The 14098-nt window shown below is 44.3% G+C and overlaps 1 protein-coding gene across 3 annotated transcripts in view; it reads left to right on the top strand.

Moving 5' to 3' along the window:
- Positions 1–14098, top strand: part of LOC100079646 (pleckstrin homology domain interacting protein) — a 102233-nt gene that overhangs the window by 47637 nt on the left and 40498 nt on the right. For all 3 annotated transcript variants that reach the window (XM_029046921.1, XM_029046920.1, XM_029046919.1), the window contains exons 14-16: positions 326–479; positions 826–960; positions 12871–12999. In XM_029046921.1, coding sequence (XP_028902754.1) covers positions 326–479; positions 826–960; positions 12871–12999 — 418 coding nt within the window. The remainder of the gene's footprint in view (positions 1–325; positions 480–825; positions 961–12870; positions 13000–14098) is intronic.

Raw genomic sequence — 14098 nt, 5'->3', positions numbered from 1 at the left:
GCTGCTCGGATGATCTTCCTTCGTGTTGACCGCTAGTATTTTTTTCCTGTGATTTAAAGAGGGCCACGTGTAGCCGGAAGATTTCTGGCGTGCAGAAATTAAGAAACTATGTCCGGGCTTGTGTAGCAAATCAGTGACAAGGCCAGGGCGGGTTTTCTCGGTCTTAGGCCAAGCCGGTTCACAACTTCCCCTGATTATTTACCAAAGATACAGATCCTATTATAGCGATCGACACTTTTGGTAGAGGATCAAGTGCAGCCGAGAGGCGTGCCGGATTTCTCCAACGCGCGGTCCTTTTTCAAACCACTGTTTTCCTTATTTCCAGACAAACCCTGCAAGGAATAGAAGACAAAATCACGAAGCTAAAAGTCACTATGGTAGCATGGGACCGTCATGACAACACTGTTATAACTGCAGTTAATAATATGACTCTGAAAGTCTGGAATTCTTACACTGGCCAGCTTATTCATATCCTCATGGTAAGAAGATCCCCCAGTTTCCAGATGTGAGGAACAGAATACTCACCCAGTGGGCTGTTGTGGTCGTCGGCTTTCCGCAACGAGCAAAGGCTTTTTTGTTTTTTGTTTTTTAAGGAACCTTCCATCTTGTCTCAGATCCCCTTTTCCCTTCCCATTTAAACTTAAAAGAGTCAAGTCCGGATTTCAATTCCAAGCCAATGGTCGATTGGGAAAAATAACCATTGCCGATTCAGGTCAGGGACTGTAGCGCGGCGTTGGATGACAGCGGTCGCGTTTATGTTCTGCACGTAGGTGACCCTTTCAGTTTACGAAATCTTTTTTAAAAATCGACAACAATCTCTTTCAGGGACACGAAGACGAAGTGTTTGTTCTGGAGCCCCACCCGTTCGATCCTCGAGTTCTGTTTTCTGCCGGCCACGATGGAAACGTCATCGTGTGGGACCTTGCAAGAGGAATGAAAATCCGCTCGTATTTCAACATGGTAATTATCATCTCTCTGTGTGCCGTGTGTGCGTTTACCGATTTCAGAACTTCCCGACCGGTCTAGGTGCCAGCGTCCAGGTTGGCAAATGCGCTGGCAATTTCAAACGCTCCATAGTCATTACACGACTTATTTGTTTGCACTTTCAGACTCGCCACCCGATAGATTTTCTTGATTATTTCTGTCTATTATTTCTGCCTGTGTGCTTTTGCCTTTTCCGTGCCTCTGAAGAGCGATACACGTCTATTTTTATACGGCCGTGAAATAACGTTTTATGCTTACCCCCGTGAGGGGGGGGATAAAAAAAAGGAGTCAGGCCAAAGCACTCGACTCAACCCCCAGGTAGTCACTCACCTACCGGTGACTGTTCATTGTAGACACCAGTGAGTGACTTCACGGGCAGAGATGAGTCGGTGAGTTACGACATGACTGAAGGGAAAAAGTCACTCTTCGATGCAGGGAAAGCTCACCTGAGTGAGAAGAAGAAAACTAATTAAGAGTGGCCGGTCAAGCGTAGACAGGACATTAAAGGCGAGCAAAAAGGAATCTGAGAGGCACCTCCAAAGTAGTGCCAGAGCTGCTAATAGAAGGTTTTCCCCCTAAACCGGATGGGGAATCGGAGTGACCATCGACAGCGCTGGATGGGATTGGGGGTGAAATAGAGCGGAGAAGCTCCGTCAGTTTAGGCTGGTCCTGACTGAGGCAGATGGTAGAGAGGGTCCAACTCCCAGATAGTCTTTTCTCCCAGAGAGGCCACTGGGATTGGGTCCAAAGCTGGTGAACCACCGTAGGATGTTGTGGTTCACTCCCAAGCGCTTAGTACAGAGCTCTGCACACAGTAATCATCTATTGATTGATTTGGATCATTCAGTCGTCGTCAGTCGTATTTATTGAGCGCTTACTGTGTGCGAAGCACTGTCCTGAGCGCTTGGAAAGTACAATTTAGCAACAAATAGAAACACTCCCTGCCCACAGTGGGCTCACAGCTTGTCCTGGTCAACAAGTTACCCTGACGTTTTGTTTTTTTTAATGGACGTCGTTGAGCACTTCCCATGTGCCAGGCACTGTGCTAAACCGTGGGTTGGATACAGGCTAATCAGGTTGGATACAAACTCTGTCCCACAAGGGGCCATTTCACAGATGAGGGAAGCTTTACAGAGAAGGGAAGCGACTTGCCCAAGGTCACACAGCGGATGAGCGGTGGAGCCGAGATTAGAACCCAGGACCACTTCCTGACTCCCAGGCCCGGGCTGTCTCCACTAGGCCCCGCCGCTTCCCTAACTGGACGACTGGTCGGGAACCAGCTGTCATTTGTGAAGGAACCCGGCTGCGGCGTTGCAGTCCTCTGGGGAGGGTTGAACTAATTCTTTCCGACGGCCGCTGAGCTGGAAGACAGGGGGCTCACTATCGAAACCCCATCTTGAAGATGGGATCATGGGAACTTTAGCCCCGTCTCTCCCCGACAAATTGGAAGAAAACCTAATTCAGCAGGATCAGCGGGCAGTTAGACCCATACAGACAGTTGGAAGAGAAGAACATGGCTTCTGTAAGGAGAAATCGTGCCTTCTATTCCACTGGTGTTAGTTAAAACAGGAAACAGTTGGATAGAGAGGGACTCTGGTAAGATTCCACAGCAGAGACCTCTTTTTTTTAATTTAAAGAAATGGAGTAATTGTGGATTAGAGGGAGAGTGTTTCCTTGGATAGAAAATCGGCAGAGAGAGGAAACGGAAATGTCTCCACTTCTCAGGGTGGGGAAGTATCGTGGGCGAGACCTTACCGAGGTGAGGTTGGTTGGTTTGCTGGCGCTGCTTAGCGGAATGAGAAACGATATGGAAGGAGGAGGAAACGGGATCATTTGCATCTGCACCAGCTTCTCGGGGGTGAAATGCTGAAATCCTGGAATTACTATTGACCCTTCACATTACTGGTTAACCATGTGATGGCTGATTATGATTATGGTATCTGATCATTCATTCAATCGTATTTATTGAGCTCTTACTGTGTGCAGAGCACTGTACTAAGCGCTCGGCACTACTATGTGTCAAGCACAGTTCTAAGTGTCAGAGGAGATACAAGATAATGAAGGTGGATCCAGTGTCTCTCCCACATGGGGCAGACAGTCTAAGGAGGAGAGATATTGAAGTTGCCATTTTACAGATGGGGACGTTGAGCCGCTGAGAAGACAAACGACTTGCTCAAGGTGACACAGCGGGCAAGTGGCAGGATTAGAGCCCCAGCCCTCTGACTTCCAGGTCAGCGCTCCCCTCCCCAGGGCCATGCTGCTGCTCGCTGATTGAATATCATCAGCAAGCTTAGAGAAAGCAGAAGGCACGTAGAAAACCATGGTGTGCCCATTGCTGGAATACTGCCCGGTAAAGTGGGGGCATCGTAGGACTGGAGAAGTTACAGAGACGGACCACTCATTCAGTCGTATTTATTGAGCGCTTACTGTGTGCAGAGGACCGTATAAAGCGCTTGGGAAAGTACAGTCCAACAATCAACAGACACTTTCCCTGCCCACAACGGGCTTACAGTCTAAAAGACAGAACCGTCAGAGATCCGGGATCAGCTCAAATCAATCAGTGGAATATATCGAACACTTACTGTGTGCAGGGCACTGTACTAAGCGCTTGGGAGATTTCAGTGCAATAGAGTTGGTATTCAGGTTCCCCTTTCACAAGGAGCTCTTAGTGGCTGGCGGGCGGGGAACTCCTGAAGAAGGATTGAGTGAAAAGATGTGCGATCTGCAATCGGGAAAACCGGAGGCTTAGAGGGCATTTAAGTCTGCAAGGTCATGATAATAATAATAAAAGTGCTTACTGTGAGTTAAATAACTTTCTAAATGCAGGGATAGATAACAGGCTAATGAGGTTGGAGATGGTCCCTGTCCCACATGGGGCTCCCAGTCTCAATCCCAATTTACAGATGAGGTAACTGAGGCCCAGAGCAGTGAAGTGACTTGCCCAAGCGCACACAGCAGACCAGTGGCGCAGTCGGGGTTAGAACCCACGTTCTTCTTACTCCCAGGCCAGTGCTCTGTCCACTGGGCCGTGGTCATGAGGAGCGGCAACGGGGTAAAATGCAGTCAACGATGAAACCTCTGAACATCAGAACTTAGGGGCATCAATTGAAGTTTGAAGATGGTAGGCTCAAAACAAACAAAAGAAAACCCGTCTGCCCTGTGGAGGGGAAAGATTTGGAACAGTTACCGCAAGAAGATGTACGGGTCAAAGAGAAATAAAGCTCAAGAGGATTTTAAATGAATTTGTGAGCTAAGGATCCAGAATGGTTTAGGTGGGAAAAGCTGAAGATATCACCTTAACCATAAGGATGAATGTCAGACATTTATGTTAGTAAACAATAATAATCATGGTATTAGTGAAGCGTTTATCGTGTGCCAAGCACCATTTTAAACAATGAGGTAGGTGCAAGATAATCAGGTTAGACAGTCCCATTGAGGCTCACAGTCTCAGCAGGACGGGGAACGGATATTGAACCCCCGTTTTACAGCTAAGGTGGAAACTGAGGCACAGGGAAATAACTGTTCTGAGCACGGGGGTGGGTACAAGGTAATTGAATTGGACACAGTCCCTGTCCCACACTGGGATCACAGTCCTAATTCCCCATTTTATAGATGTAACTGAGACCCAGAGAAGTGAAGTGACTTTCCCAGGGTCACACAGCTGACAAGTGGCGGAACCGGATGTAGAACCCAGATTCTCTGACTTCCAGGCCTGGGCTCTTTCCCCCGGGCCACGCTGCTTCTCACCAGTGTTTGAGAAATAATTCTGGGCTGGGTGACCCACTGGTCTGATCCAGTGACAGCATATTGTACTTTTTATTAAGAATATTCATAAAATGATCTTCAGAGTAGCAAGGGCACAATTATTTGTTCATGATATTATACTCTTCTGCACAATCTCCTAGAGTAGCCCCTTTATTCCCAAGTAATTTTAACTAGGACATTGATTTTTAAATTTCCCTTCACTTCTTTAGTTTTGAGGCAGAACTTAAGGAAAATGAAATGTCTCAATATTCTCCAGGAAAAACCAGGGCCCCAGTTTCAAGTCATGAAGTAATATGTATTAACTTCTAGATTAGGTTTTCCCCTTGAGATTTTTACCTTTAATATCATGTGCTTTCTGTTATTTGCTCATCCGGATGACATAAAGCAATTTTAGCTAAATATTAAACTCATATGGTTTGCATCCACAAGGAGCTTCAAGCTTTGATCGCCAGACTTAACATCCCTCCGAAAAGTCTTCGGCTCTTAAAAACATATCGCTCCTGAACAAGATTTGAGGTCCGGTCACTGCTTTAACTCAATTGTCAGTGCCCAGTTTCTCCCAGCAAACAAAATGAGGAGGTTCATTTGGTTTTTATTGGTCATAGGTGTGAACAGAGTTGTTTAATTCATTAGCTCAGATCAACTGAGAACAACCTGGAAATTGCATTGCCTGAAGTATATTTTCAAATTCCCACTTGAAAAATCAGATAGATCGTAAGTACAACAGCAGTGCAGAATGATTATGGGAAAGGTCCTGTAGAATATTGTACATTCCAAGCGCTTAGTACAGTGCTCTGCACATAATAAGCTCTCAGTACGATTGAATGAATGAATATTGGCCCACAGAGGTGCAGGGAGTGAAAATATTTCAGGGAGAGTACAATATAACGGACACGTACTCTGCACGATGAGCTTACAGTTCAGAGGGGGAGACAGATACTAATACAAATAAATAAAATTACAGATCTGGTTACAAGTGTTGTGGGGTTGCAGGGGGGATGAATAAAGGGAGCGAGTCAGGGCGACGCAGAAGGGAGAGGGATAAGGGGAAAGGAGGGCTTAGTCAGGGTAGGCTTCTTGGAGGAGGTGTGCCTTCAGGAGTAAAGCTTTGAAGGTGGGGAGAGTAATTGTCTGACAGATATGAGGAGGGAGGGCGTTCCACCGTCCTAACTCTGGGGTAGATACAAGTTACTTAGGTTAGACACATGGGGTTCACTGTCTAAGAAGGAGGGAGAACAGGCACTGAATCCCCATTTTCAGGTGAGGAAACTGAGGCACAGAGAAGTGAAGTGACTTGCCCAGGTTCCCACAGCAGGCAAGTGGCGGAACCGGGATTAGAACCCAGGCCATCTGCCTCCCAGGTCTGTGCTTTAGTCCATCATTCCATCAAGTTGGTAGACACGTTCCCTGCCCACAACGAGTTTAAAGTCTAGAGGGGGAGACGAGGCTTAATATATATAAGTATGATGTAAATAAAAAAAATACAGATATGTATGTAAGTGCAGTGGGGCTGAAAGCAGGGGGAGAATAAAGGGAGCGAGTCAGGGCGACGCAGAAGGGAGTGGGAGAAGAAGAAAGGAAAGGAAGGCTTAGTCAGGGAAGGCCTCTTGGAGGAGGTGCTTTCGGTAAGGCTCTGAAGGCGGGGGAGTGTAATTGTCTGTCGGATTTGAGGAGGGAGGGCGTTCCAGGCCAGAGGCGGGACGTGAGGCAAGGGTTGGTGGCGAGATAGGTGAGATTGAGGCACAGTGAGAAGGTTGGCATTAGAGGAGCCAAGTGTGTGGGCTGGGCTGTAGTAGAAGAGTAGCGAGGTGAGGTAGGAGGGGGCAAGGGGATGGACTGTTTGAGAGCTAAGGATGAGGAGTCTTTGTTTGATGCGGAGGTGGATGGGTAGCCACTGGTGCTTCTTGTGGGGCGAGGAAACGTGGTCTGAACGTTGTTGTCGAAAAATGATCCGGGTAGCAGAGTGAAGTATGCAGTGTGTTTTGGTTAGAAGGCCTACAGAAAATTACCGAATATTCTCCAGACCCCCACTTCTCTCTGGATAGATGTGGGTTGGAAGAGACAGTTACGTGCATGAGTTAAGCATCAGTCCAGCTTCGGGGCCTACTGAATAGAACACGGGCCTGGGAATTGGAAGGACCTGGGTTCTAATCCCCGCTCCGCCACTCGTCTGCCGGGTGACCTTGGGCAGATCACCTCGTTTCTCTGCGCCTCAGTTTTCTCATCTGTAAAATGGGGATCGAGACGGTGAGCCCCATATGGGACAGAGACTGTGTCCGACCTCACTAGCTTGTATCCGCCCCAGCATTTAATCGAGTTCCCTGCACACAGTAAGTGCTTAACAGATACCATCCAAAAGGAGACAAAAGAAAAAAGAAACTATAACACCTATTTTCTTTGACATGGGGTTTGTCCCCCCGCATGCGTTATAGGAGAAATGGAGCGTTTCCAGGTCTATTTTTTGTTTTTACATTGAATTGACTACATTGCATCCAGAGTCCCACCTGCAGCATTCTACCAGTGATTTTTTTCAACTCCTCCTGTGTTGTCTGTGTAAAGCGTGGTTCGGAATGAAATCATTCCCGTGTTGATTTGGGAAATCTTTAAGGAATCTGAAAACGTCTACTGCTATGGGTTTAATGAAAGCTGGTATTGCTTTAGCTCACGGATGAATTCCAAATAACCTTTGATTTGTTGAAAAAATATATTTTGATTTAAATTTCTACAATTGTTCATTTAATGCTTCTTTTACTTAAGAGATGATTTTACAAATGTTCCAGTGTCCACTAATCCAGAACACTAAGTTTCTCCCTGCAACGTGCCAATCAAGCCGAGGCTGCCAATCACCACTCAGAAATTTTTTACCTGCACACTTCTGACATGGTCATGTTCTCCAGTGTGTCCTCTGCTTTAATTTCAAGTGGATGCTACCGCCCTTCTCTAAAGAATGGAGAAAACAAACGAGCCAAAAAAAAAAAAGAAAAGAAAAGAAAAAGAATTACAGGCACATCCTATGGGGTTTTTTGTCTTACCGCAGTTCAGGATGGCAAGATCCTCTTCCTAAACTATACCCAGGCAATCCGCTTTAGTCTCCGGGTGAGATAGACCTCCGATACCTTAGTTCTTCATCCTTTTTGGAGGGCAAGAACATCTCCTCACACCTCGTGGACGGGAATCTCAACTCGTAGGGCGCCTCTTCTCGACTTCCGAGGTAGATCAGATTCACTCACTCAGCCAAGCAGTTCTCTCCTGACGTAAGCCGGCTTTGAGGTACGAGGCCAGAGAGCAACATGGCTTCTCCAGTTTACCGGATCCTGCGAGGGGGTCCATTCCCGCTAATCATTCTTCTCGGAGGTAGAAGACGCCACGGTCTCAAAGACTACGTAGCTATGGAGGGTTCTGTTACGTGGGTAAACAAATAGATGAATTCAGCCTCCCGGATGATTTCACAAGATCTTAAATCTGAACGTGAGCCACCGGGTCATTTTTCAGAAGAGCGGACTGCTCTCTCTCTCCTCAGTTTGATGACGAGACTGCTTTTGTAAATAAGCTCTTTAGCCGGTTTAGGCCTTAGGCAAATATAGATTTTAATTTTCTGGGGGGGGGTAAATTTTGCTAGATCCTTGTCCTTGCAAAAATTAGCTGGCATCTTAATGGTTTAGCCCTGAACTAGATGGAGGAATTAATTAGAATTAATTATCAATTAATTAGAGAACCTCTTCTCCAATCGATTCTGAAAAGCTTGAATGGACTTTTTGCTTATGTGTTTTTTTCCTCCTTTCTCTTCTTGGCCTGCAGGCTGAGGGTTCATTTGTGTACAATGTGGCTGGTCTCCCTATTTAGAGCTTTTTTAACTGTGCATTTGGCTAGCGCGATAGTCGTTTAGTTGTTTCGAAAAGGCAGCTAGGCATTCTTCCGGACTGAGGATACCATATTCTGATTCAGTTTTAGGCTTCAACTCTAGTTTTTTGCGACACCTATCCCCGATTCTAGCAACAAATCGTTCTTCTCAGGTTTGCCGACGTGTATTCCTCATTGTCCGAGACGTTTCCGAACTCATGATTTTCTTAATAAGTGACTGCTTCCCTCTTGGGATCGAAGCGAATTGTCAGGACTCTTCCTCAAAGCGGCAAGAGTAGAAGACAGAATCAGTACTTTTTTGGAAAACAGTTCAAAAGGTCCTCCACTTTCTGAACAGGAATTTACCAGAAATAATGATTAAAGCCGTAGAAGTAGGAAAGCAAAGCTAGTTGTTAATATAAAGGCCCTCTGTTATCTTCACAGGAAGTTGATTAGTTTTCCCACTGCTTTCTCTTGTGGCTTGGCTTTTTTTTTTTCCTTTGGCTTCTGCATTCTCTTCATGGGTGACAATTATTTTGATCACGTGCTTGCCATCCTTGTGCTGAGAATTCCTAATCCGCCTTCCTGAAGTCTGTTCAGTTGTTCACCTCCACTTGTTCTCTGAACTCTCCCTGTCCTCTGACAGCTGCAAAAGGCAGAACACTAGGTGCTCCCTACGTATTTCCATATCCCTCCTGTCCTCGAACTTCCAACTTAGTGTCATATTTGCTTCTGAATATTCCCAGATAAGCCCTTACACTATGGTATTGTAGCAGTTTCAAAAGGTTTACTTTCACCTGAATGGCTATTACCCCCAAGATGGCTAAGTTGTCGCCCTCGTTAACACATTTTTGAAAATGCCTCCGTGCGACTTAATGCTCTAGAACCTGAATCGTATATCTTTACTGTTTCTTCCTGTCGTCTCTCCCCTTTAAGCCGCGCTGTTGCTTTTCTGTACTTGTTTTGCTTTTCCTTTTATGTAGACCTCCACCTCTCGTCTTTTAACTTCCTCTTCACCTTTTGAGGACTTTAATCAATCAGCCATATGTACGGAGTGCTCACCGTGTCCAGAGCGCTTGAAAAATTCTCTTTCTCTGAGTCCCTTTGTTATGCATAATGCCCTTTTCACGGCCCTTTCAAGTTTTATGTTCAGCCACCTCTTCTTAATTAAAGGAGATAAAATGCTAAAAATCATCCATGTTGAAGAATATTTGATCTTGTAATCCCACAATTTCCGACCGCGTTGCCCGTTTTGAATCCTTAGACTTGGCTTGTGACATTGGGTCATAAACCTCGGTGAAAATCTTTTTGTTTTCGGTTCCTTTTACCTGTTGTATAGTGCATTGATTAGCCTTCGAGTTAGGTAAGTCAAGGGATTTTTACCATCAGTATCTAATAATGTCTTCCCTACCAATGTGGTAGTGTTTTTGTTCATTTCCCTCCGGCACTGATTTTTATCCTCCGTGGCGTTCTTATCAGTTTTAGGAGAGACACAGTGAAATTTGTTTTTAAGAAATAAATACATCCTTTCCTGTCTGGTTGATTTATTAATCTCAGCATCAACCAGAGAACCAACTCCCCTTCTGTCATCCACTCCAGTTGTTTTCAGGTATGGAGTAATAGAAATCTTACCAGTACCACACCAATTTTTATTTTCAGGGACATACACTCTAGAGGTATGTCATATAAAAAGGATTTTCATGTTGGAAGAGAGGCTGCTGAAAACCTGTAGGGGTAGCTAGGCGATTGCCTGTCATTAATTTCATGAATTATTTAGTTAACGAATACAGATTCCTAGTGCTGGGTTTAGATGAGCAGACACTTCTGCAGAATTTTCCTGTGGAGTTCTTTCCAGAGAACTTAGAAACCCAGTTGTGTTTTTCAGGTTGTTGCTAACTTACGTGACTCGAATAAAGTCATTTTAATTCATCTCCCTAGACCCTATTAGAATGCTTCAATGGCCAGTTTTGGAGGCCTGAAGGAAATTCACCGTGGTTTAAGGCCTAAAAATCTCAAGAAGAAATCACATTCCCCCACCCCCAAGTCTTTGAGCTTACGAGGTCTTAAAGTTTCAGAAATTTTATATTGGTTGATTCACTAATTTAATTGTACATCATATCGTAGACATCAAGATTCTCCAGAGTAGGACAGTTTTCACTTTTCTGAATGAGTGAATGGGTGTACTAAAATAAACCTATTCTATCAGACTTTCATTTGATTTTCATACAAAATATTCTTACAAGGAGAATTTCCTTGTACATCTTACCAAGTTTGGGGCAACTCTTCTTCCCATTGCCATTGTGGATATTTAGATGTGCCGGAGAAGCAGAACTAATCTTACTTAAAAAAAAAAATTCAGGAAGCTTTGTGATAGTTTAACTAACAAAATATTTTTCAGCTTCCTCGCTATGGCTTTCCTTAAACAAAAGCCAGTATTGCAGTCATTCATTCATTCGGTCGTATTTATTGAGCGCTGACTGTGTGCAAAACCGTATCAGAATCTGTATTAAAGTAAAATTGTAGGAATGCTTTAGACATAAAGAGGATGATATCTTTGCTGAGGTGAAATTTTACTAATAACAAAAACACCCAGAGACAGATATTAATTTAATCGATTCCAAGAATTGGGTAGATAATCCTCCCTCAGTTAGAAAATGGTGAAAGCCCCGAAGATCTTCTTATCTGGTACTTAATGAGCAGTGTAGTTAGCGCTGTCTTCCTTGTGTTTCTGGAGGGATGGTCTTATTTTAAAGATTTAGCGTTTCTTCTCGGCAGTTTATGTGTGACAGTGATGACTTCTAAACCAGCACCATCCTTAATTCCCATCCTATTCCTCCAGCCTTTCTCTTAATAGAGAAGTTATCCTCCTCCGTTTCTTCCTTCATTTCATCATCCCTTGTTTCTTGAAAGTGTACCAGCAACTACAGGGGAACATGCAGTTTTTCTCTGAGTGTGACTGTTTCCTTAAAGCAGTTCCAATTTCTATTTCCAACATCACTGCCATCAGAAAGCACCTTTGAGCCATTAAGGTTTCTTCTCTTCCCCAAGTCACAGAACAGGCCGACTCCCTTCTCGGAGTGAGTGGCATACGTTAGGGTTATTTCTGGATAAAAATGAGCCTTCTTTGATTAAAGTCCTCTCTTCTTTTGTGAGGTGGTCCCAGGGTGAGGCTTTATTTAGAGATTTGCCATGCCCCTATGTGGAGTTCTTTCCGCATGTGCATTCAATGAAAGCTTGTCATCTCTCCTCAGCTAATGCAGCGGACAACCTTAGGTTAGACCCGTCACACTGAAGAGCTATAAAGTTTTCATAGTTCCCATTATGCCGCTGGGATGCTGCTATTAAAAAAAAAAAAATCCATTCGTTCTGGATCAGTGGATACCGGAACAGAGAGAAGGTAATTCTTACCTGATAAAGTGTTTGTGTTCCGATTCTGCTAATCCAGAAATCCACCCACATTTGTTGGAAATCATCATTAGTTGCTGTGGGTTAGGGAGTGACTGCCCTGTTAAACTTATTTTCTGTAGTTTAGTCCCTAGATATGCCGTGGATAGGGCAGAATTTTTGCCTCTTTCAGAACTCTGCTACAGAAGTTTCCGGCGGGGAACGTAGTCTGAAGAAGCACTGAGGGCACAAAAATTCAGAGTGGTGATTGGCCACCTCTGTTTGATTGACAGGTTGCAGGGAGAAAACCATTCGTTCTGGATTAATGGAACTGGAAAACAGAAAACAATTATCAGGTAAAACCTCCTTTTCTCACTTTGAAAAATCACATTTTAAAACCTGAGTTATACCACCACCAAAATATTACCAAAACACCATTAGTAGAATCTTGGGACGTGAACTCTTGTGCCTGAAAGGTATAGGCAGAGGGCAAAAATGTTCACAGTAATTTCGTTTTCACAAGTTGGCAGCCTTGACCGAAAGGCAAGCGATGAAGCTGATTGAATTCAGAAGCAGAAACTTGAATTTTTCATAACGGGGTTATAATTGGTCAGAATCCTACGGGTGGGGGAAAGCTTGTATTTTATTGCCTGTGCTTGGTATGTTCTGAGTGTAAAATGCTTTTGTTTTCCAGCGCTATCAATCTAACTTTCCTGAATATTCATTTTTTTGTCAAAAAAAAAAAAGCATGTCAAACAGTGAACAGTTAGCTTGATTGGCAACTCATGCACTTATGTACAGTTTATTGATTTATATATAACGGAGAGTCGAAACAACTTCAGGGTTAATAGTTTGAAGAGACCATTTGTTGATAATTATTGGATAAATATATTTCAGATTGAAGGCCAAGGACACGGAGCAGTGTTTGACTGCAAGTGCTCTCCTGATGGTCAGCATTTTGCATGTACAGACTCTCATGGTCATCTTTTAATTTTTGGCTTTGGCTCCAGTAGCAAGTATGACAAGGTACTGTGCACAAGCGAACGGATCCGTTCTTTGATTTTCCTTCATGCATGTCTCTGATTTTTTTGCCGTAGTAGTCACACCTCCCTGTCCCTGGAGAATGGTATTCCAGAAAATCCCTACAGTCGGGCTAGTTGGTGGGGGTCAGCTCGTTGGGACAATGGGACACCCAGGGTTTCAGGGAAACAGATGCAGAGGAATAACCTTCTCCACCGAGCGAGCCTTTCAGCCGTCTTTCAGGGAAAGCTCATTTTGTGGTAGACGGGGGGAGGCCGATGCTTTGGAAAAACAGAGATTTCTGCCCTCTTAAAAACGAATAGATGAGCCATTGAGACCCAGGCGTCTCCACCCAAAGCAGACCTCCAGGCCGAAAGATCCGTCGGCTGGGATCCGAACCTAAGTGGGCCCCAGGCATTTAACGTCCAAAACAGAACCGGAAGCGTTTGATTTTTTGAGCTTTGATTTTAGCTCAGCAGGATAGTGAATTCATAATTATCTGTGAAGCAGCCACGTTGACAACCCAAGGCATCCGTGAGACCCTAAACACTCGCCCACTTATTCCTTTTATCGCCTGGGCACGTGGTGAGGGCTCTCTTCAGATGAACTAGCAGAATGACAGAGAACTCTCGTAGGGGTTCATTTTAGCATTCTTCCAAGACCCCACAATTTAAAACTCATTGTTAAATATTCCTGGCGTTGCCTTCTGTCTCAACAGACATATTTGGGGTGTTCTTTGCCAGTTCATTTTCAGTATAATATCTGCTCCTATTTTCCGACACCTTTAGGATATATAAATTATTAAAGACACAAATACCTCAAACATTTCCGCTAAACATCTGGGGAAGTGTGAGCGCCTGAGATCCTGACAGAAATTTTGAGGTGGAATAGAGCCACATAAATTTTAAATGAATGGATCCCCGAAACAGTTTTGAATTTATGGTGATTTCAGTGATCCAAGTCAACTTTGTGTGACATATCCAAAATTTGACGCGTAGAAGAGAAGATACCTTAAACTCGGAAATCTATTCAGCCGGGGTGCGATACTGTCAATTACACAACTAGGAATTAACTCACATCAATTTAAATGCCTCTGTAATCTCCT

Source organism: Ornithorhynchus anatinus, chromosome 19 (genome assembly GCF_004115215.2).
Source record: "Ornithorhynchus anatinus isolate Pmale09 chromosome 19, mOrnAna1.pri.v4, whole genome shotgun sequence".
Taxonomy (NCBI): Eukaryota; Metazoa; Chordata; class Mammalia; order Monotremata; family Ornithorhynchidae; genus Ornithorhynchus; species Ornithorhynchus anatinus.
The sequence above is the reverse complement of the archived record's forward strand: the minus strand, read 5'-3'. Positions and strand labels throughout refer to the sequence as shown.